We start from the raw sequence: 23,959 nt of genomic DNA, 5'->3' as shown, positions 1-23,959 counted from the left end.
GTGCTTTAACTACAGACTGTCAGCTTTAATTTGAGGGTATTTACATACAAATTAGGCAAACAGTGTAGGAATTACATATATGCATATGTGCCTCCCACTTGTTAAGGGACCAAAAGTAATGGGACAATTTGCTTCTCAGATGTTCCATGGCCAGGTGTGTGTTATTCCCTCATTATCTCAATTACAATAAGCAGATAAAAGGTCCAGAATTCAATTCAATTCATTTGGAATCTGTTGCTGTCAACTCTCAAGATGAGATCCAAAGAGCTGTCACTATCAGTGAAGCAAGCCATCATTAGGCTGAAAAAACTAAACAAACCCATCAGAGAGATAGCAAAAACATTAGACGTGGCCAAAACAACTGTTTAGAATATTCTTAAAAAGAAGGAACACACCAGTGAACTCAGCAACACCAAAAGACCTGGAAGACCACGGAGAACAACTGTGGTGGATGATCAAAGAATTATTTGAGAGCCAGATGAGACCAATATCAACTTGTACCAGAGTGATGGGAAGAGAAGAGTATGGAGAAGGAAAGGAACTACTCATGATCCTAAGCATACCACCTCATCAGTAATGCATGGTGGTGGTAGTGGCATGGCGTGGGCATGTATGGCTGCCAATGGAACTGCTTCTCTTGTATTTATCGATGATGTGACTGCTGACAAAAGCAGCAGGATGAATTCTGAAGTGTTTCGGGCAATACTATCTGCCCATATTCAGCCAAATGCTTCAGAACTCATTGGACGGCGCTTCACAGTGCAGATGGAAAACGACTCAAAGCACACTGCAAAAGCAACCAAAGCGTTTTTTAAGGCAAAGAAGTGGAATGTTATGCAATGGCCAAGTCAATCACCTGACCTGAATCCGATTGAGCATGCATTTCACTTGCTGAAGACAAAACTGAAGGGAAAATGCCCCAAGAACAAGCAGGAACTGAAGACAGTTGCAGTAGAGGCCTGGCAGAGCATCACCAGGGATGAAACCCAGCGTCTAGTGATGTCTATTCGTTCCAGACTTCGTGCTGTAATTGACTGCAAAGGATTTGCAACCAAGTATTAAAAAGTGAAAGTTTGATTTTATGATTATTATTATGTCCCATTGCTTTTGGTCCCTTAACAAGTGGGAGGCACATATGCAAACTGTTGTAATTTCTACACCGTTCACCTGATTTGGATGTAAATAACCTAATATTAAAGCTGACAGTCTGCAGTTAAAGCACATCTTGCTCATTTCATTTCAAATCCATTGTGGTGGTGCATAGAGCCAAAAATGTTAGAATTGTGTTGATGTCCCAATATTTATGGACCTGACTGTATGAAGCTGAAATATGATCAAGCTTGTGGATCTCTATAGATATTATTTAATCGCTCAAAGATATCTGTAAAGCCCATCTTCTTTATTACCCTATGAAGATCATCAAGCTCTTCCTACCATTTTTAGCCCCTAACTTCCCTTTTATAAATCCTGCTTGATGTTCCCCCACTAACTCAGCATTTCAGATAACCTTTATGCCACTATTTTGGCCAAAATCTTGATATCTTGATTTAACAATGATATCGGTCTGTTTAACTCAGGTATAGTAAAATCTTAATCTTTCTTTCCAATTACCTCTACATATGTCTGATTAGTGGTGGGCATCATTTGATTTTTCATGTGAATTTCTCTAAAAACCTTCTCCAACATATAAACTATTCTTTCTTTCTTTAATTATTTTAAAAAATTCTGCTGTATACTGATCTGGGCCAGGGGACTTGTCCTTTCGGAGATGATTAATTGTCTATAAAGTTTCAGCTTTAAATATCTTTTTATTGAGCATTACTAAATGTAATACACTGGTTGTCGGTAGATTTGATTTTGTAAAAAATATTTTCTTCCTTGACATGTTCTAGACTTTTATATAAATTCTTATAATAACTGTCAAATACCTCTACGATCTATTGTGGGGAATTCACCATTATGTTGTTTTCAGTTTTCATCATATTAATCCTTTTTTTTTTTTTGTATAACCTCTGACAGGAGCCTCCCAGATTTATTCCCAAAGTTATAAAATTTGGCTTCTTTTTTCAACTTGTAGTGCTGCTTTATTTTCTTTAGAATATCTCCATATACTTCTTGCCATTTTATTTTATTTTCTATGTTAGGGGATAATTTATATTTAGCAAATAATTTACTATATTGCCTACTTACTTCTATCAATTTGGTTGTATTTTTCTTTTTTATTCCACTTACATATGAAATAATTTGTCCTCTGACTGAATATATGTGTGTAATGCAGTAAGTCTAATGTGTTATGTGCCACTTGTGCAGGGGGTGGGAGACTAGGGCCCACTTTGCCCAGGGGCCCACCGGGGGATTCCCCTGTACCCCTGTGGGCCAGTCCGAGCCTGCCAATCAGGTTAAAAACAACTAATAATTATAGATGTAGCCTGCAGATAAAAAAATCTGCTAAAAATATAAAAAATATGCTCTTTACAAGTCACATAATGATCATATATCGTATTATCACTCATGAATACACATATGGCAGCTTATTCTGAAAAGTTATCCAAAAGTGTGACTGACTTAATGATTAAGTGTTATAAAAAAAAGTTGCAGAATCAGATATACTATTCTAAAATATAAAAAAGTATCACTTCATGCCTTGATACAGCACAGACATTCTAGCTGTCCAGCTTCAGTCTTTATTTAAAGTCTTGTAAACTGTATGTGACTACTGAGGCCAGCCAGTGGTTCTCTTCAGTGTCCACATGCTGGTATTGTTATATCAGCGGTCAGTGCCTGCTGCTGCCATGCTACTTACTGTGCTGCCCGACATTCTCTGCAAGCTGCTAATTTCATTGCTCCCGTCTCTGTTCCCTTAGGGCACATGCTCTCACCTATGGCCTCTGAAAAGGGTTAGCGCGCAAATTAGCAAATTCTTCTCCAGGCAATGGCTGAGGGTCCCTGAGTATTTAAGGCAACCTCTCCAGTGGATAAGCTTAAAGGTTCCCTGTGAACCTTTGCTGTGACCAGCAAAGGTGTTTGGAAGACTTAGTGCTTCAGTGATTTCATTGCAATTTACCTGCATTATCCGTCCACTGTTCCTGCTGTGTACCCATCCTGCCTGTGTACTCCTGACCTGACAGTTCAGCTTTTAGTTCAATTCCATATTTAAGTTATCGTAGTCTGTCTGCTTGTCTGCTCTACAGTTTTGGGTCCTGCCTGCCTTGTTCCTGCATCCACCACTACCCCGCCAGCAAGCTCTCCTTTTGTCTCCTGTTCTGTGTTGGCATTATCTGCAGCTCCAGTATTCTGACTGTCCAGAATGCTTATATGACTGTGGCGTGGTTGCCCTGCTTCTCAACCATCCAGCCTAGTTGCCAATGGTCAAGTTCTGCCAAAAAAAACATAATCAATATAAGTGACTGTTCAGATTGTACCTGGGATTTAGGTGAGTTTTTGGTGTATTTTCTGTGCTAGAGCCTCTGGTGCTTGCCTCAGTAGGCCAGCTTCCAACTATCCCAAGAGGTAGCTGTCTGGTTGCTCCCCTGCAGCAAAGTCCAGATCCCCGTACAGGGATTAAAGGGTGAATGTCAAAAACACCTTTAGGGTTTAGTCTAAAGCCAAACCAGTTAGGTGGCACAGTAAGTCCACAGTCACTGATCTGTATGGCATATCATTAATGGCAGCCTTTATATCACTACCAGTGCAGGACTACCAGAACACCTGAAGAGGTGCTATTTTGTTTGTCAAGAATAAGATCCATTCCTCCGTTGCATCGTTATGCCAACCTTTTGGTTTTGGCGCCTAATATGTTAATCACTAGCACTGGTACAGGGAGGAGACCTCTGCTCTTCTCAGCGGGAGTCTCCTTCTCCCTTTCTGTGGCGCTGTCCAATTTCCGCAACCACCTCACAGCCAGGGGGTCATCAATATTGAGATCAGTTTTTAAAAGACAAAAGTCAACACAAGGAGAGGATGTTATTAGGATAGGATGATATTACATAGATCAATGTATATCTATAAAACCGTGTACATTGAAAAGAGTATGATTTTTTTTAAAAGATACTTAAAAGAAGCGTAATACTATGATGTGACTTTCATGAATAAGAACCAACAAACAACAGTACAATAATTAAACTCCTTATAGAAATGATTTAAAAAAAAAAATCGTACCTATATATCGGATTCTGAAACCTCTCTTGTTGGTCCCATGATCCGCTGACCAGCGTAAAAAAACTTCATGACCACTGCTGGTTATATTAAAACTGGATGAATAATCCCCACTTAAGGAAATAAGAAGTGGATAGTGACTGTTTGGTCCTGTTCCAAATGAAATTTGCAGATTAGCCCATGTGAAACATAGAGAGAAAAGACAAGTGCATTGTAGAAAATGTCATTAAAAGAACAAAAGCATCAAATTATAGTAAATGACATAATGTTTCATTACCGTCAAAGGCTTCAAGCACATCAAACTCCTTTTCGGTATGAAAGAATTCGAAGATTAAGGTTATATTGTATCCTTTTTCCACACTAATGCTCCACGCACACATCTGAAGGTTTGGGTAGCTGTCAGGATATCCAGGACTTAGTATGATACCTGTCGAGTCCAGATGCATTTCATTGGCTGGGCAAAGCACTGCAAAAGACAGTGAATATTCAGGGAAGGTTTATCTTTGGCTGCAGCTGTTTTATATAGTTCTATTAGAAATGAATAATAATAAATCTCAGAAGCATTTTCACCTTCAGACAACTTAAATTTGTAGGCTTATTCATAACCTCCTGCAACTTTTTTTTTTTTTTGCTATAAATTGTGTTTTCTGTATTGCTTTCCCGTGTGTTCTGCAGCCATGTCTATATATAATCTTAAATAGGTGAAATCCATTGTGTTTTGGCTCTGCTGTGCTTTTGCGCTGGACACGATGTTCCACAATTCTGCCTCAATGTGTGCCAAATGACTGGTGTACATGCTTTTCACCCAATGTATGTCTATTAGACACTTTTTGCATCTTACTTGACAGTTTGGGAAAGTGTCCGGAGGAAAGGAATGTGACTTGAATGTTCTAAATCATGCCCAAATTTTGGTTTTCATACTGATGGGCTATCCTTAAGACAGATCATTAATATATGATTGGGGAGGTCCAAATCCCAGCACCCCTGCTGATCAGCTGTTTGAAGAGGCTATCTTGACCTCCTCGCAACCTACGAACATTGTATAGCGGCTATGCTTGATTTTGCAGCTTAGTCCCATTCACTTGAATGGGATTCAGCTACGCCTAGACCATGTACCGATGAAAGTAACATCAATGGCCTAGAAAGAGGCAGCAGCTCTCACTGGTACACCACAACTTTTTCAAACTGATGATTGGCAGAGGTGCTTGGAGTTGGAACCCCACTAATCAGACCCTGATGACTTATTCTGAGGATAGGGAATCAATATCAAAATCTTGGGCAACCCCTTTAACATGCAGCCAGACATTAAAACACTGAGCAGTTATAACAGCATATATATAAGCATTCATAGGGGTAAGGATTTAGGCAGATTTATAGCCTCTGTATGTAAACAAGGATCTTTCTGAGAAAATTAAGATTTTTTTAATTTTTCAAGAACCAAAACGCGTTAGTGAAAATTAACCAAGCCTCCTGCACCAGAATAGTGACAACAAAAACTGCAAATTTTTGTGCAAGTAAATTTTTTAGATTTTTTTGCCATTTTTACCCATTTAGGCAACGTTCAAGACTTTTTTGAAAATTGGCCGGTACATGTACAGTGCTTACAAAATTTACTATAATTTACACCAGAGACTAGTTTAAATTATAGCTCATATCTATGCCAGGTCACAGCTGGTGTAGATTTGACTTTCTGACACAAAAATTAACCAGAGAAGCACCTAATTTATGAAGTCATCTGTGTCTCTAAGTAAGTTAGAAACATGTCACTCCAGTTCAGAAGTAGTGATGAGTGGCAGGGGTCATATTTGAATTTGCGATATATCGCAAATATTTTGTAGAATGTTTGGCGAATATTCGCAAATTCGAATATTCATTATATTCTAAATTCTTTTTTTTGTACTCAAAAATCGGCCAGGTAATGTTTGCGTAATATGCGAATATTACGTGTTCATTACAGGCGTGGGTCAAAAACGAATATATAGCACTATTGAATATAGTGCTATATATTTGTTTTTTTAGAATATTCGTCATTTTTTTTTTCCATCTGAGGTTATGATTCCTCCCTGCTTAAGTTCCTTGTCAAGCAACTTAAGCAGGGTGGAATCATGACTTCAGATGGAAAAAAAAAAGACTAATATTCTGAAAAACAAATATATAGCACTATATTCAATATAGTGCTATATATTCTTTTCCAGAATATTCTTCATTTTTTTTATTCATCTGAAGTCATGATTCCTCCCTGCTTAAGTTGCTTGACAAGGAACTTAAGCAGGGAAGAATCATACCTGGAAAAAATTACGAATATTTGAAAAACAAATATATAGCACTATATTTGAAAAATTTGCAAATTCTCGAAGTTGCGATATTCGCAATAAATATTTGTAATTTGAATATTCGCGCTCAGAACTATTCAGAAGTAGATCAAGATTGATATATGAAGTGCCTCAAAGGTATATTAAAAAATAAAATAAAAAAATTATTACAAACTTTTATTTGCATAAACTCTCTTTGAGAGCACATCTCATCTTATTTGAGAATGTTTTTTTTTTTTACCAGTGTTGTAATAGAGGCAATTACAACTCTTTTGACACATATGAATGATGAATGGTATGACATATTGCACCTAAGCTGAAGTTCTTTTTAAAATACAGCGTCACAGGTCAATAAACTTGAAATAAATTTGTCAAATTTCTTATGTGATATATCAAACTTTTAACTGCTTGCCTGAAGTGGTCACAAACTAATATGAGAAATGGGCAATAGATTATGGTTGGCATATTTCCTCCAAGCTATGGGAGCAGTGAAGTTTAATGAGGTTATAAATGATGAAATATGGAGATATTCTGCATAAAGACATGTATCACAGAAATTTACTTTAAAGGTTTTCTAATAAGGTATCAAGTTTGCTTTATTTAACAAATGCTTTGTTTGAAGAGGTTGTCTCATTAGGATAACCCCTTTTGTGAATGTAGACCTGATCATGGGCATCAGTTACGCAATATCACTGTGGGAATCTAGTGGCGGCAACTGCAGTTGGCATTTGCTTGGTTTTGTCAATTTCTTCATTTGAGAACCATTAGTATAGAGATGTTGCAAGCACCTGGCACCATGGACATGTGCTTTGGCTCTTTTTCAACATGACCTGAGTCTTTTGGTTCCAGCTATCACCACCTTTACTCACTGCCCCATGGAGCTCCTGGACTCCATACCATATGTGTTAGTGCAAATGAGCACAATAATGGGGATTCTCCACTTGGGACTCCCCTCTATTAGCCAGAGAAGAGATCCACTAGACGGAGGCTCTCTGCATTCCAAGAGGGGTTGGAGAGGTTGAGAAGACACCTTTTATATTTCCATCTACTTCAATACATCCAGTAAGTAATATCTTATTATTACTTATTAGTGTATCATACAAAAGAAGCATAAAATAGATTCTGTGGCCCCCAAGCTGTGTGGCATTACTTTGACCTCTGTATTATTCTGGCCTTAATTCAAAATTGTGTATAGAATACTTTTGTGGGGGAAAAAAACATTTAAGATAATTAAATAAGCTGAAAAATGTAATTAGGTTGTGCTGCCAACTTTACATATTAATCCGCTGCTAATTGACAGCAGAATGTAAATGACCCTGGTATGGGTCTTATTGCAAAAATAATACATAATTATAAGGTATTTATGGACCGCTCAATGAAATAACACGTGTCTCCCTAGCATCAGCTATTTATACTTAGGAAACTACTTAGAAAATACTCTTTATCCCATGATTAATGTAAAAAAAATGAAAATCTGGCATCATATAGTATGTGACAATCTCTTCCTAACAAAGCTAGAACCAGCCCTGTACCTCACATGGATCCAGAGATCTTCACATTCATTGCTAGATTTATATCAAGCTGGCAGCTCAAGCTGAGTGTCCTTTCTGCTACAACTCAGGGTGTGTGTCCTTTCTGCTGTAGCTCTCCCCCTCAGGAGGCAATTGAAGGGTGAAACTGAGCATGTGCGGCCATCTCAGTGAGCCGGACAAAGAAATTAGAAAAAAAAACAGCAGGTGGCGCTATACAGATACATTTTATTGTGGCTATCCTAAATTTGAAATTACATTCAATTGCAAAAATATTCAGTTTCAGGTGCTGGTTTGAAAAATGTAGAATATTATTTGTGGGACAATCCTTTTAAGGCTACTTTCACACTGGCGTTTTGGCTTTTCGTTTGTGAGATCCGTTCAGGGCTCTCAAAAGCGGTCCAAAAAGGATCAGCTTTGTCCTAATGCATTCTGAATGGAAAAGGATCCATTAAGTCTCCATTCTGCTCTGGAGGCGGACACCAAAACGATTCCTGATTATAATGTAATCAAATGTTTTATTTTTATTTTCAATTATTTATCATAATATTGAAGTGATTGTTAAAATTGTGGCAACAGAAAACAACACACATGTTAATACTGAATTTATTTATTTATTCTGACTATCTCTGCACTCAGTGGCAAAGAGTAAAGCCAGGTCCAGATGTAGCTGCAGATTTATGGTGCAAATTTTAATCGGTTTCAATGCAGCTGTGACTTTTTTTCTACCTCTGTTGTGCAGATTTACGTGTCTCTAAACTACAAACAAGTACTGTGCAATCTGGTCCTGCACTAAGTGTCCCTTTCCTTTGTTCTTTAATTCTCACAAACATTGCAAAAATGCTTAATTTTAAAGGGTTCATCTCACAAAAAAATATTCCTTTGTTAATTTCTCCGGCCACCTTGCTGAAATGGTTGAACATGCTCAGTTCCATCCTTCAACTGCCACCAGCTGTATCTACTGTTAGAAGCTATGCCACTTACAAGTAGAGAGCTGTAGCAGAAAGGACACATCCCCTTAGAAAGGATACGCCCCTGAGCTACCAGCTTGGAATAAATATATCAGAATAATAGGAGCAATGAATGGAGAGATCTCTAGATCCATGTGAGGTACAGAGCTGGTTCTAACTTTGTAAAAAAAAAAAAAAAGATTGTCAAGTGCTATATGATATGTGATTTTCATGTTTTATATTAATCATGGGGTACTCCCTTTAATTTTAGATACATTGTACATACATGCAGATGTTGGGGCTTATAGCATGGTGTCTGCTCAGGAGATGAGTGGGAATCATAGCCAGTGGGTGCCTGCTATTTTACATAGCAGACATCCACTAGTGGTATCCATGATTTAAAGAACTGTGATCACAGAATTTTAACAGTTCATATGTTGTGGTAAATTGCAACCAGGGCACTGGAGAAGTCACTGGTGGGAGCTCCCTGGAAGAATGGGGCCTTCTCAAGGCTCACAGGCCTGCCATAATACTGTTCCTGTTAGACTGAGCTTAATACAGTAGGAACATCACAATTGTGCCATAGACTGTAACACTATCTGATTGCAGTGTATGGAATAAGCCATCTAATTATAATATGTTCAAGTATTTAAGGGAAACTGAAACAAAGACAAAAAAAAACAATATAAAAAAAAAGATATAAAAAAATCTAAGGAATAAAAAATCCAAATCACCCCTTTCTCTATAATTCAAATAAATATAAACAAATAAAAATAATTAAAATTGAAATAAAAATTAAAATGCCCAAAATGCCTCACATCACAAAAAAAAATCAAACAAAATGTGATCAAAAAGTTATCCTCCAATATAATAGATACAATAGAAGCTATAACTGGCCCCACAAAGAAAAAAAATCCTTTATAACACCACAGATGGAAATATAAAACAGTTATGCATATCAAAATATGGCGATGTAGAAACATTGTTAAAAAGAACTAAAACATAATACAATGATTTAAATTTAGTATCACTGCAATCATATTGACCCTCAGATTAAAGGAAATATGTTTTTTTTTTTCACCCAGTGGTTGGCATAAAATATGAAGCCCAAAAAAAATAGTGAAACTTGAATTTTATTTCTAATTCCACTCCTTTAATAGTTTTTTTTCCAGCTTCACAGTATATTACATGGAATGTGAAAAGTTGCCCTTGGAAAGTACAACTTCTCCTACAAAAAAATGTGCTTCCTTATGGCTACGCGAATAAGGAAGATAAGCCAATGGCTTAAAGGGGTTAAGGGGCCTCTCCTGGTCAGTGCACCGCCGCTGCTGCTTCTCCCTGCACACAGATGAAAACATCTGGTGTCGGGGGGGGCAGCCAATGGCAGGTGGGGATGGGGAATAGCCTCCCTAGCATCACATGTTGTACTTCCCTAGGGGAGGGTGGCTGAGTTTTATGCTTCCTAGTTATCTGGTTACTAGTGAAGGTGTGTTTTTCTGACTGTCTGTGTTACCTTTGCCTGTGTTACTAACTGTTTTCCTCCACTGTCTGTCTTGACCTTAGCTTGTTTCTCGTATTGATTCATAGCCACCTACCCTGATAATAGACTAACCTCTTGTATATATACAAACTCTGCCTGCCCGGAACTCAACCCATTTCCTCACTATAAATCTTATCTGACCCCTTGGTGCTTTTGCTGTCAACTACATCAAGACTATCCCAAGAGGTAGCAGCCTGGTGGCTTCCCTGCAACAAAGACCATCTCCTTGTATAGGGATTAGGACTACCAGGTTACTGCTTTTAGGGATAGCCCAAAGTCATATTGGTTAGTTGGCACAGTGGGTCCACCCCCAATGTCCATTCCAGTCCTGAAGTTCGTGTGCTGATTGGCCGTCTAGCAGGGCTTCTCTACAGTACAGTTCTGTACTAAATGTGATGAACTGATCTTCACCTGAGCTAGTCCTTTGGACACTGTGCAGTACCTCTACATAAAAAATAAAAAATAAATGATTTAGAGCTTCCAGCAGATATTTCTGAGTTTTTCTATCTGTATATGTATTAATTACCCACTTATTTCTCTATAATCTTCTTTAATTTTCCTATTTTGGGTAACTAATGGTCCGTTAGTAGAATCCATAATGGAAATCTTTAGATAAGCCGAACATTGTATGCCAAACTCGCAACACAAGTTCGCTCAACACTAGTTACAATGTCTTCAACATGCAGTGGTGGTCCCAGAGCCAATTAATATTGTACCTTCAAGGAAAACTGTATAAAACTTCCCCTGGCTATGTTATTATTATAATTTTTAACTAATTTAGTATTTTTATATAAATACTTATTTTATGTTACCGTCCTTTTTTAAACAAATCTTATTCGCCATGTGTGCTGCGATTTGTTATGATTTAATTAAACTTAAATTGTTGCTCTTCACTGTCAACTTTTCCTTGGCCATGTCAAAATAATTATTAAGATTTCAAGGTGGCATTTGTTAACAAGATACAGGACCATATGCCTATCTGAAAAGACATCTGTTTTATTATCATGTGTGCAGTGTTTCACAAATAATATTATACCAACTCATTTATGAAATAGGTTCCTAATGGTGGTTCATTTATTTACTGACTCACAACATGACGTGCAATTTACCACTCACTTGCATATGTGGGCAAGGTTATACACTGCTAATTATAGTAGGTACAAAAAAATAATGGAGAAACCTTGGCAAGAAGGAGGCGATCCATCCATCTGAAGCCGCTCACCCAACCTGCAAGTTAGAATCTCATTGCCGACTAAGGTAAAGCCAGGTATACACTGATAGTGAATGATGTCCCCTAGAGGAAGAGGAATAGTATATGAAAACAACAATAGAAAGCTTCACATTATACATAACTAAAGTCTTTACAATGAAACATCATTGGGCAGTAACCTATGATCACCTACTGTACCTGTGTAAGTTACAATTATATAATACTTGGTTTAGAAAACCAGATAAAGTGATTTTCAGCAATTGCATGACTGAAAATTGTGATTTAAGCTCCTAAATTAGATCTACATTTTAGCAACGGGCCATGTTTCAATATATTAAAAAATAAACTAAAAAATAATATAATACAAACTACAACTGTGATGTAAATGAATCATAAACCAAATCACGTTGGCACACCCTCTTGATGGCTTGTCTTCCATCTTATATGTGGATCTCGCTCCAACCATTAGGCAACTAACTAGAGATGAGCAAACCAGGCAACATTCATTTTGTTTGAAAATCACCACTTTTTTTTTTTTTTTGAGAGAGAGTATGTGTGCAGCAGAACACAGCAGCAATATGACTGAAGCATTATTTTCACAGAGGTTGGCAGAGATTAGTGTTGGGCGAGCATGCTTGGCTGAACACTAGTTCGGCTCGAGCATCGCGATGCTCGGCACATCGCGGTGTTCGGGCGAATACATCGTGTGCTCAAACGCGATGCTCGAGTCTCCTCCCCGCAAGTTTGTTGACTGATACGCAGCCAATAAACATGCAGGTAAGTACTGCCATTCACTTTAATGCCGTAGCCATGTTGGCTGCTGGCATTACAGTGATTGGCTGGCCGAAAAGCATCATCGGGTGCACCCAATGACACGTGTCCGGCTCAGTATTAGTCAGGGAGAGCTGGAGAGCAGAAGGGAGAGATAGTGTAGGGAATGAAATAGCAATATTTTAGTTTTTATACTTGTTATAGACCCAAAAGTCTATTTAAGGACTATAGTTGTATCTGGCAGCAATATATATTTTAGCGCAACCTGTGCTAAATAGCTTGCAATTGATTGGCTGCTGCAGACAGCAACATTATCTGCGCTACATCTCCTGTCTAACGTGTGCGCAGCCTAAAAATATCTGTGACATCCAGTGTACTTTTTCCATAGACGGTGTTTTATTAGGCGGTGGTGACAGCGACATTACTTGCGCTATACCTCCTGTATGATGTTTGTGTAACCAAAATATCAGTGACATTAATTCAGTGTCATTTTTTAATGGGCAGTGGTGGCAGCGACATTACTTGCGCTATACCTCATGTTTAACGTGTGCATATCCTTAATATCAGTGACATTCATTCAGTTAAATTTTTTATTAGGCGGTGGTGACAGCGACATTACTTGCGCTATACCTCCTGTTTAACGTGTGCACATCCTAAATATCAGTGACATTAATTCAGTGTAATTTTTTAATGGGCAGTGGTGGCAGCGACATTACTTGCGCTATACCTCATGTTTAACGTGTGCATATCCTTAATATCAGTGACATTCATTCAGTTAAATTTTTTATCAGGAGGTGGTGACAGCGACATTACTTGCGCTATACCTCCTGTTTAACGCGTGCGCATCCTAAAAATATCTGTGTACAATTACAAAACCTGCGCTACTGTATATGTGACAAACTTGCAAGCATATATACCATTTAATATGCGCAAGGCGAGCAGTAAGGGATGGGGAAGTGGCACTGCTGCTGATGGTGCATGCAGAGGCCGTGGCCCTGGGCGCGGTGAAACTGTGCCTGCTGCCAGAGCACAAGAAACACACTCATCCACGATACCTAGCTTTATGTCCTAGTTTGCAGGGTGGTGCGACCAGGTGGTGGGTTGGATTACAGCAGATAATGCTTCCAGTCGGTAAAGAACCACACTTTCTTTCAGAAAGTCCAGTCTCAGTAGCCAAGAGTCTGGTCAACAGAATCCTCACTCTGATACTGCTTCCACCTACAATGGAGAGTCTTGGCAAACAAGTGATCCCTCACTCAGATATTCAGAGAAGCTGTTTTCATCACTATTCCTTAATTTGGGCCTCTCGTTAAGCCCGCTTGAAGAGGGATATGAGGAGCTCTTGTGCCCTGATTCCCAAACTCTGGAGCATGCACAGTCATAAGAAGATCATGGTGGGGAATGGCAATTAGTGTTTCACGAGGTGGATAATGATGATGATGATGAGACACAGTTGCCAATAAGTCAACCACAATTAGTGTCTCAAGAGGTTCATGATGAGGATGAGACACAGTTATCAATAACTGAGGTTGTTGTTAGGTCAACAAGTCAGGAGGATGACCAGAGTGAGGAAGTGGAAGAGGAGGTGATGGACGATGAAGTCACTGAGCAAGAACAGCAGTACAGAGGGAGAGGGATCCGCAGCGCAGCAACAAGCTGGAAGAGGCAGTTGGGTGGCAAAAGGAGAATGCAGGCCACACCAAACAAGCCCGCAACTGTTACCCGGAGCACCTGCTTGCAGCAATCTCCCTTGCCAGGGGGTAGGCATTCCGCAGTCTGGCGCTATTTTGAGGAAAGTGAGGACGATAAAATAAGGTGCCTGGGTCCACAACCAACATCTGCGTGTCACACCGCTGCCTCCTTTTCCCCTGTGTTACGTGCTGTCCAATCCCCTGTCCAAGGCACAGGCCTGTATGCCTTCCGCCATGCACCTGGACCTTCGCAAGCACAATCAGCTAGCACATCTACTTCTGTGTCCCAGCGCAGCGTACAGATGTCTATACCCCAGGATTTTTAACGAAAGCGCGAATACCCACCCACCCATAGACCATAGCACTAAATTGACACCTTTTCAAATGGCTGGCACTAGAAATGTTGCCATTTAGGCTTGTGGACACTGAGGCTTTCTACAGCCTGATGGCGGCGGCTGTCCCGCAGTACTCTGTCCTCAGCCGCCAATATTTTTCAGGGTGTGCAGTCCCAGCCTTATACCAGCATGTGTCCCGTAACATCCTCCGTGCCCTGACCAACGTAGTTATTAGGAAGGTCCACTAAACGACTGACACATGGACAAGTGCTTTTGGCCAGGGATGCTAGATTTCCCTGACGACATACTGGGTGAATGTTGTGGAGGCCAGTAGCGAGTTGTACCATGGGATGGCACAGGTGCTACTGACGCCAAGGATTGCGGGCCCTACTTCCAACAGAGTTTCCGCTGCCACCTATGCTAGTGGCTACAAACTCCCCCTCTTCTCCTCCCACTCCTCCTCCACTTCCACCTCTGAATTATCATCTTGCAGGACCAGTCAGCCATCAGTCAGTAGCTGGAAGCAGTGTAGATCTGCAGTGGGGAAGCGGCAACAGGCCGTGCTTAAATTGATCTGCTTAGAAGACAAACAGCTCACCACTGCAGAGCTGTGGCAGGGTATAAGGGACCATACTGAACTGTGGCTTTTACCACTCAACCTACAACCAGGCACGGTTGTGTCTTATAATGGCCATAACTTTGTGGCGGCTTTGGAGCTCGGGAAGCTCACACACATACCATGCCTAGCCCACGTGTTCATCCTAGTGGTTCAGCGGTTTCTCAAAACCTACCCCAATTTTCCTGAGCTACTGGTGAAGGTGCCCCGTGTGTGCCCATTTCCGCAAGTTATCGACAGCTTCCGCCGGTCAGGCAACGCTGCAGCAGCGCTTGCAATTGCCAGCTCACAAACTGTTGTGCGACGTGAGCACGCTCTGGAACTTCACGTTGGCCAGGCTTTTTGAGGGCAGTAGTGCAATACCAGCTGCAACATGGTCATTGGCTTTCCAGTCAGCTTCCACTCTTCACAAGCGACGAGTTGGCATTGATGTCTGACCTCTGAACTTTGAGGAATCAACGCAGATGGTGAGCGGCAATAATGCTGTTATCAGCTTAATTATCCCACTACAGACAGTACATCGGGTGATAGCCAGACCACCCTCAGTTCATCTTCTCAGTGTAAATTGGATGATGATGATGAAGAGGAGGAGGAGCAGGAGACGGTTGCCTCTGATACAGAGGGTAGTCCCCATGTAAGCTTTATTCCATCTGTTTAGCATGGATGGGTAGAATAGGAGGAAGAGGATGAGGAGATTGAGAGTCATCCCCCTGATGAGGATAGCGAAGTCTTGTCTGTTGGGACTCTGGCACACATGCCTGACTTTATGTTAGGCTGCTTTTCCCGTGACCTTCGAGTTGTTCACCCTTTTCGACCCCCACTAGAAAGAGAACTTCTCATCTCTCATTCCTATGATGGAGAGGACTAGTAAAATGGTGCAATACCCAAAGGTCCTTGTGGAAAAATTGCTCAAAATGTTTCCAGCTGATTATGCTGGCTGCAGAGTATATATTTCCTTGGCCAATCGAGGAGAGGAGATGAGGGGAACATACAGCAGTTCCAACAGAGGCAGGGCAATGCTCTCCAAGGCCTGGGACAGTTTTATGGCACCCCGCCAGCACCCTCAACCTGATGTGTAGCCTTGCGTCAGCATCCTCAGTGATGCTTCAGTGCCTTACAACTATTGGCTGTCCAAGCAGGAAGCGTGGCACAAACTGGTGCCGCTCTATGCCTTGGAGGTGCTGGCCTGCCCCGCCACCAGAGTTTTGTCAGATCGTGTATTTAGTGCTGCTGGGGGCATAATAACTGATAAGCTCATCCGCCTGAAAATGCTGACAGGTTGACTCTTATAAAAATGAACATGGCCTGGATTTCCCCTGACTTCTCTACTCCACCAGAGGAAAGCGGCTGAACATAAAGGCACTTTAAATGTGGCTTTTATGGTGTATTAAATACACTGTATTCCCATGCACCCCTTACACCACTAAAAAGGGTATATGATTCAATCTCCCTTTTCTCTTCCTCCTCCTCCATCATATCAACATGCTTATTAGGCTGCCTCACTCCTGATGTTTTAGAGGGTCAGCTCAGCAGTGGGCCCTTACCCATAATGTTTTAGAGGGTCACCAGCAGGCCCTCACCCATAATGTTTTTAAGGGTCACCAGCAGGCCCTCAACCATAATGTTTTAGAGGGTCAGCTCAGCAGCATGGCCCACAATTCTTTTTAGATGGTTAGCTAAGCAGCAGGTTCTCTCCCACAAAATTGTTTAGATGGTCAACTCGGCAGCAGGCCCTGGCCCACAATTTTTTTTAGATGGTCAGCTCATCAGCAAACCCTCACCCCTAATGTTTTAGATGGATGGATTGCTTGGATGTGGTAGCTGTAGCTATTTCTCAGGCTCACTCTGCAGAATCGAACCACAATTCCCCCGTTACCCATGGTCTACATGGATTTGGCTGAAAATAACATCGAAAGTTGATAGGGCAGACATCCAAATGGATCGCCGCTGTCACAGGGACGTGCGATCGGCCCCAGGTTATCTAGAGTCACCAAAGAAGCAGCAGGCCCTAGCCCATAATTTTTTTGATGGTCAGATCAGCAGGCCCTTGCTCCAAATGTTTTAGAGGGTCAACAGCAGGCCATCAATCATAATTTTTAAAGCCTGTTTATGATGCTTTATGTGTAACAAAAGGCATAGTGCCGGTTCCTTGTAATTTTTGGCAGCCCTTTCACTTAGGCTTTATGAGTGTAGGAGTCACACTACATGAACAATTTTACCACAATGTGAATGAGGCCCTCCTTTATGTGATATACAGGTCGTATCAGAGTGCCTCTTCCTTGCAATTTTTTGCAGCACTTGCACTTTGTATAGAAGTAAATATACAGGAAAGAATATTTCCTAACAATTTTTCCTCTAAAATCGATTTTATCTTCGGTTTTGTGCGTATTATTGTCAGTCTCTAAAAGTGGCGTACTACTCGGACAACATTGTTCCCAGCAGCCACCTGGGAGTCCAAAATGCATCCCGATATCCTCCCCATACTGTTTCTGAACCATTTCAGTGGTGTTTCCATCAATTTCTGATCTTTTCCTATGAACCATCACCTTCCCCTCTTCAGAGCAGGGGGTGCCTGGTTTAATGCTCGGATTCTCCCATTGACTTCCATTGTGCTCAGCCAACACTAGCAGAGATATCTTTCAAACATGTGTAAGTAACAAAGTTAAAAAAAAAAAAAAAAATAGCTAAGCTAGACTCACATCTGCAAGCAGTTCTTTCAGAACAAAAGCACTATATCAAAGAACAGCAGCTGAGAACATTTCTAGTTGCAGGGCCTTTGGGGGAACCTTTGGGTGGGTACTATTTCTATTATGGGGACCAGTTGGTATACGTGATGACTATTGTAGGCTAGACAACGAACATCTGGATTTCTGGTTAAAATATATGCAAATTATCATGTCTAAAATCTGTTGGCATCAGATCGGTTTAGGGAAGCTAATTTCAATATCTTGCCCAGAAACCCAAAGGAGCATTGCCTGGCCTACAATACTATGCACATTTACACGGCATACCAAGGGCTCCCCATAGTGAGAAAGAGTATATATATTGTTGAGAAACACACATTTATGCACTAGGTTCTCTCTCTCTCAGGGCAAACCAATGAATAAATTATGTCTCTGGAGGTTTGAGGTTTTAGACCTCATTTTTCATTCTTGCTATAGGATTTTCGTGTACAGCCTTACCCCGTTGAAATTCTTTTTAACAGGCCTATATAGTCTGTAGAAGTTAGTAATATTTACCTATTTCAAACTCATCATCTTCAGCCAGTATTTCTGAATTTAGGACAGGAGGAGGTGATTGGCAAATTCGCAACTGATAAGCTGAAAAAGAAAAAAACACATATATTTGGTAAATGAACCATCTTTGTATGAAAGAAGTTACATTTGTATCATTTATACCATATGCAAATATTTTTTATCTGTTAATAAAGATTTTATAGAATAAGATATGAGATCTTCAACCAAGGTCAAAGGATAAATTAATGTTCAAAACAGAGACATAACATACTTGGTCCATAAGTAATTTTTTCATTCTAGATATCAGCAATAGATGCAATAGACCACCAGTGGCCCAGACTTGTAGAAGAAGGTGTAAATTAAGAAAGTTAGATGAGTGCTCAATGTTTGGTCCCTCTTCTACAAAGTAGTGAATTGTCAGACAAACTAGTACCTGTGTGCTTTACATTGCTAGACAATGAGCAATATAGGAAAGTTAAATGAGGTACCAGCATCAAAGAAATTCAAAAAGAGGGTCATGCATATATTAAAATTGTTGCTGACAAAGTAGAACATAGATTCTAAGGTTATTTGGTGATATACAGTCCTGGAATAAAGTGTGCCACATAAAATTCTGCAAAAATGGCTATAATTTTAGCAAATCATTATAAAAATTGTACACCAAAAATGTGATCTGTCTGGTTAGATTCTTTGTGGATGAAACTACATGTGTATGGTACAAATGTGGCTGATCATCCGCCACTTTGCTCAAGCTCACTCTTTTTTTTTTTTTATAAACTGCCTCCCTGTTCTGCCAGTTTAGTTTGCCGTGTTAACCAACAATATGATGGATGACTGATCAGTCTTCTTCTAGCCGATAATAATCTCATGTGTTCAGCCATCCTAAATGTGATCATGGTGGGGAAGGGATCCTTAAAGGGGTGGTCTCACTTCAGTAAGTAAGTTGCATTTATCATGTAGAGAAAGGCTGTATTAAGTTTTCCATCACATTATTAGAATATTCATCATATATTTGTGAATTCGCGAATTTGAGATTATATTATTAATTGCGAAAATCAGCAATGTATTATTTGTGTAATGTTTGCAAAATACCGTCGTGGGGTAGGCAACTTTTCTACTGGTTGCTAGGGATGTTGCTAAGCTGTGACAAAGCCTTCTCATTGGCTTACAAGCTAGAAGAAGGGAGGGATGATCATCTGATATGTACTGTGTTAAAAAAAAAAAAAAAAAAAGAATATTCGTCATTACGAATATATAGCACTATATTCTAAATATTAGTGAATTCTGGAAGTGGCGATATTTGCAATTTTTTGGGGGGGATTGCAGGGTGGTCTGTAACAATGGAAATGAGCAGTGTATAATGTGATAGAAAAATGAATCCAGACAGAAAAGGAAGCAATATGGATAATAACAATATATTAGTAAGTAACTTATATTAACTTTATCTAACTGATAAATGCAACTTACTGAAGTGAGACAAATCCTTTAATAGTTTTAATGGCTTTTTAGAAAAATACTACTTTATACCAACAGTCCTCTAGAGCAGAGGTACATAAATGATATATCCGAATAATAGAATGTGGTCCCAATAAAACATGTCCAATATTTAGAAAGGGTTACCTACACCACTCTTTAAAGTGGGGAAACCATTAAAGAATTTGGAGGTTTAAATTTCTTCCTGCGGTAAAGTTTCATGGTACAGGAAGTTCAGGTACCAAAATGAGTGACAGACTTATCTCTACTTACTCTTTTACAAAGAAGTGTCACCAAAGCCTGATTCAGTCTAGGTAGGAAATGGACATTAGGTCTAAAACTTTAGTTTTAGACATAGTATAATATAATATTTTTCTATAAAGCTATTAAAACTATTAAGGATCCCTAATGCCAATTTAATTTGTCATGAAAAATCACCAAATTGATTATATTCATAGTGAACCGAGAAATATGTTGGCATCTGTGAATGCCTAATTTGAAACTTGGACATTGCTCCTGTTAATTTCACAAAGCATTTTCTCCATTTGAAATGAATCCAATTTTTATAATTTTTTTGGATACGTTGACCCTTTTAAATAGAACATATGTTTTGTGCAGACACAAATTTCACATCCAGGAGATGAGAGGTTGCTGAAAATTGTCCTACACATTCATTAAAATGTATGAAGCTGCAAGATGAGCCAAAAAATGATTCTAAAATTGTCAAAAAGTCCTTAAGCAACAATCTAATGCGGAAGGATCCTACAGTAGGTCTGTATTTTTAGTAAATTCCACTAATCTGCAGCACTCTAGTAAGCACCATGGCCTCTTCCTAAGCCAGCAACATCATGTTCATCAGTCACATTTGCAGCTCATTCCCAATCAAGTGAAGAAGCCTAGGTGGCAATACCAAGCACAGCCACTATGCAATGTACAGTGCTGTCCTTGGTATGCTGTGAGAGTGCTGCAGAATTCACCGGAGCTCCGTAATCTCTTCAAACTGTTGACTGGTGAGAGTGTGGAGAGTCAGACCCCCAGCACTCAGATACTGATGATATATTCTAAGGATAGGCCATCAATATTAAACTTCATAAAACACTTTTAAAGCTATGCCTATTAGCCTTGAATATTATGACATCTTCTTAAGTGGTAGAGTAGCCTATATACATCCATAAAGGGGTTGTCCATGTTATGCGAACACCGCCTCCCATCATTGAACTCCTCAGATGCCGCATTCAACATGGCATCTGACAGGAACATTGAGGCTTTTCAGGGGTTAAAAACAAAAAATACATACTCACCTCATGCATTTGCTCACGGAGATGCCGTTGCCGCCATCTTGAAATGCTCCAAATCTTGTCATCACGCTGGACAGGCGCAGTGAAGTCACACTAGTTTCTTTGGTACGTTTCTTTTATCAAGGCGGCCAAGATCGCGTCCCCGCGAGCAAATTAATAAGGTATGTTTTTTTTTTTTTTTACCACCATTTCTGGAAAAATTGATTTGTTACCACTAAGTGCCAGGAAATTCAGCTTCATAGCAAATCAAATTTTTCCTGAAATTTGGATTAAAGTGAATTTGTCTCACTTTGATTTGATTATGGCAGAAAAAATATAAGGCCTTAAGCTTAAAGTTATAAAAATTTGTGTCCGCCCCTGGATCCTCCAGCTACCCTTTGAGGAAGCTTCAATAAAGAAGAGTTATATACTTCGGTGAGTGCCGCAACTTTTTTTCCGCCTTCTCTCCATGTTGCTCTCTGTATAACCTTTGTCCTTAAAGGGTTTTCTATATTATATTTTGTTCATGCCTTTGTTCATATGCCTGATTAGGGTATATGGTACGGATGTCATCAATGTGAATGAAGCCACTCCAGCCAATCGTGTATTACATGAGCGAAACATTTTCTGAATGGCTGCCATGTGTTAATACATTTCCCTTTACAGAGCAGCTTTCTGTTTTGCTTCTCAGAAGGGAACCCCGATCAAGAATGCCTGTTGAAGACCTGATATCCAACAGATTTCCAACAATTCTATTGCCACTCAACTGGCCTAGAGTAAAACAATAGGATATGCTCCTTTCATCTTCCTGAAGTCTCATTCACACATCCGTGACAAGATGGCGGGTGGTTCATCTGTGAAGATGTCCATGAAGGTTCATGTTTGGTCCACATGTCTGATTTTTTGCACTTTGTATGCCATATGTATTTCTGGGACATTTTTCCGAGCAGTTTTCAGAGCATATCTTACCAATGACATCCTTGTTTGGTCCATGGACTATAATGTGCATGAGAGATCCAAGATTATGGACAAAATAGGGCATGCTTGTGTGATGTCAGCATGGACCCACAGTCCAAGAAAAGACACTGATGTGTGAAAACCATGGACCTATGGAATATAATGTGTATAGAAAGAGAGATCCTTTCTCATGGCATAACAGTATAACATTAAAACAGCAAACATACAGCAGCCCCTCTTGTCCTGGTGATGGATGGGTCATTTAATCAAAAAGGTAAAAGTCCAGAAATGGGATGGATTAGCTGCCCAGCACTAGCAATATGGGATTCCACAAAAATAAATATAAAAACATATACAAGATATAGAAACTGACACAAAGTAGGAGAGATATTAGGGCTCATGCACACTAACGGATTTTCTTTCCATGTCTGTTGCGTGTTTTTTTTGCAGATTGCATGCGGAACCATTCATTTCAATGGGTCCGCACAAAAAAACGGAAGTTACTCCGTGTGCATTCCGTTTCCAAATGTCCGTTCCGCAAAATAGTTGAACATGTCCTATTATTTTCCACATTACGGACAAGGATAGGACTGTTCAATTAGGGGCCAGCTGTTCCACTCCGCAAAATAAGGAATGCACACAGACGTCATCCATATTTTATGCGGATCTGCGTTTGGCGGACAAGATGGTGGGTGCTTCATCTGTGAAGATGTCCGTGAAGGTTCGTGTTTGGTCTGTTTTTTGCACTCCCTGTGCCATACGTATTTCAGGGACATTTTTCAGAGCAGTTTTCAGAGCATATCTTACCAATGCCATCCTTGTTTGGTCCGTGGACTATAATGTGCGTGAGAGATCCATGATTATGGACAAAATAGGGCATGCTTCCGTGATGTCAGCATGGACCCACAGTCCAAGAAAAAAACACTGATGTGTGAAAACCATGGACCTATGGAATATAATGTGTATCAGAGATCCATAATTATGGACAAACTAGGGCATGCTTCCATGATGTCATCCAAGAAAGACCACTGGGTCAATGGTCCATGGAGACAGCACACGTATGTGATTCACTGAGGAGTGAAAGAAGCCCTACACTTGTGCTTTCAATCTCATTCAACTATTCCATAAGCATTTTCAGGGTTATCTGTTTGAACAATTATCTCAGTAAATACACCTACACATACCAGATTTAGAAACATTAATAACAACAGATGGTACAATGAACCAAGGTTAGTTAATAGTCATTGTGAGCAGAAATCTATCAATCTAATTATATTCCACAAATTGTATCTCAACATATCTCTGATAAATCCTGTTGTAATTTTCACAGTATGCATTCCCACATAATGAGCAATGTTACGAATAATGTCATAAAGTTTATTGGCGGAATATATTATTTTCCAATACATGGCATCATTACATTCAATAGGCATACCGCACACATCATACAAACTATTTTTTTTTAAATGATTGCATAGAAAAAAGAATATGCCTTCTTTTCCCGTATCTAGCAGCACTCTTGCTTATACGCCTCCTGCACATGATTGTTTTTTTTGTTTTGTTTTAGGGCCGTTTTTTGCATTCCATATACGGTCCGTATACGGAACCATTCATTTAAATGGTCCCGCCAAAAAAACAGAATGTACTCCGTATGCATTCCATTTCCGTATTTCCGTTTTCCGTTCCGTTGAAAGATAGAACATGTCCTATTATTGCCCAAAAAATACAGTTCCGTGGCTCCATTCAAGTGACTGGGTCCGCCAAAAAACGGAACACATATGGAAATGCATCCGTATGTTTTCCGTTTTTGCTGAACTATCTATTGAAAATTTTATGTCCAGCCCAATTTTTTCTATGTAATTACGGTATACTGTATATGCCATAGGGAAAAACGGAACAGAAACTGA

At 39.8% G+C, this 23,959-nt stretch overlaps 1 protein-coding gene across 1 annotated transcript in view; it reads right to left on the bottom strand.

Annotated features, from left to right (window-relative positions):
- Positions 1-23,959, bottom strand: part of CSMD3 (CUB and Sushi multiple domains 3) — a 1,090,172-nt gene that overhangs the window by 204,072 nt on the left and 862,141 nt on the right. The window contains exons 43-46 of the mRNA XM_044293228.1: positions 18,349-18,429; positions 11,667-11,780; positions 4,433-4,621; positions 4,159-4,305 (exon numbers count right to left, since the gene is read on the bottom strand). Of these exons, the coding sequence (XP_044149163.1) occupies positions 4,159-4,305; positions 4,433-4,621; positions 11,667-11,780; positions 18,349-18,429 (531 nt within the window). The remainder of the gene's footprint in view (positions 1-4,158; positions 4,306-4,432; positions 4,622-11,666; positions 11,781-18,348; positions 18,430-23,959) is intronic.

Source organism: Bufo gargarizans, chromosome 5, assembly GCF_014858855.1.
Source record: "Bufo gargarizans isolate SCDJY-AF-19 chromosome 5, ASM1485885v1, whole genome shotgun sequence".
Classification (NCBI taxonomy): Eukaryota; Metazoa; Chordata; class Amphibia; order Anura; family Bufonidae; genus Bufo; species Bufo gargarizans.
The sequence above is the reverse complement of the archived record's forward strand: the minus strand, read 5'-3'. Positions and strand labels throughout refer to the sequence as shown.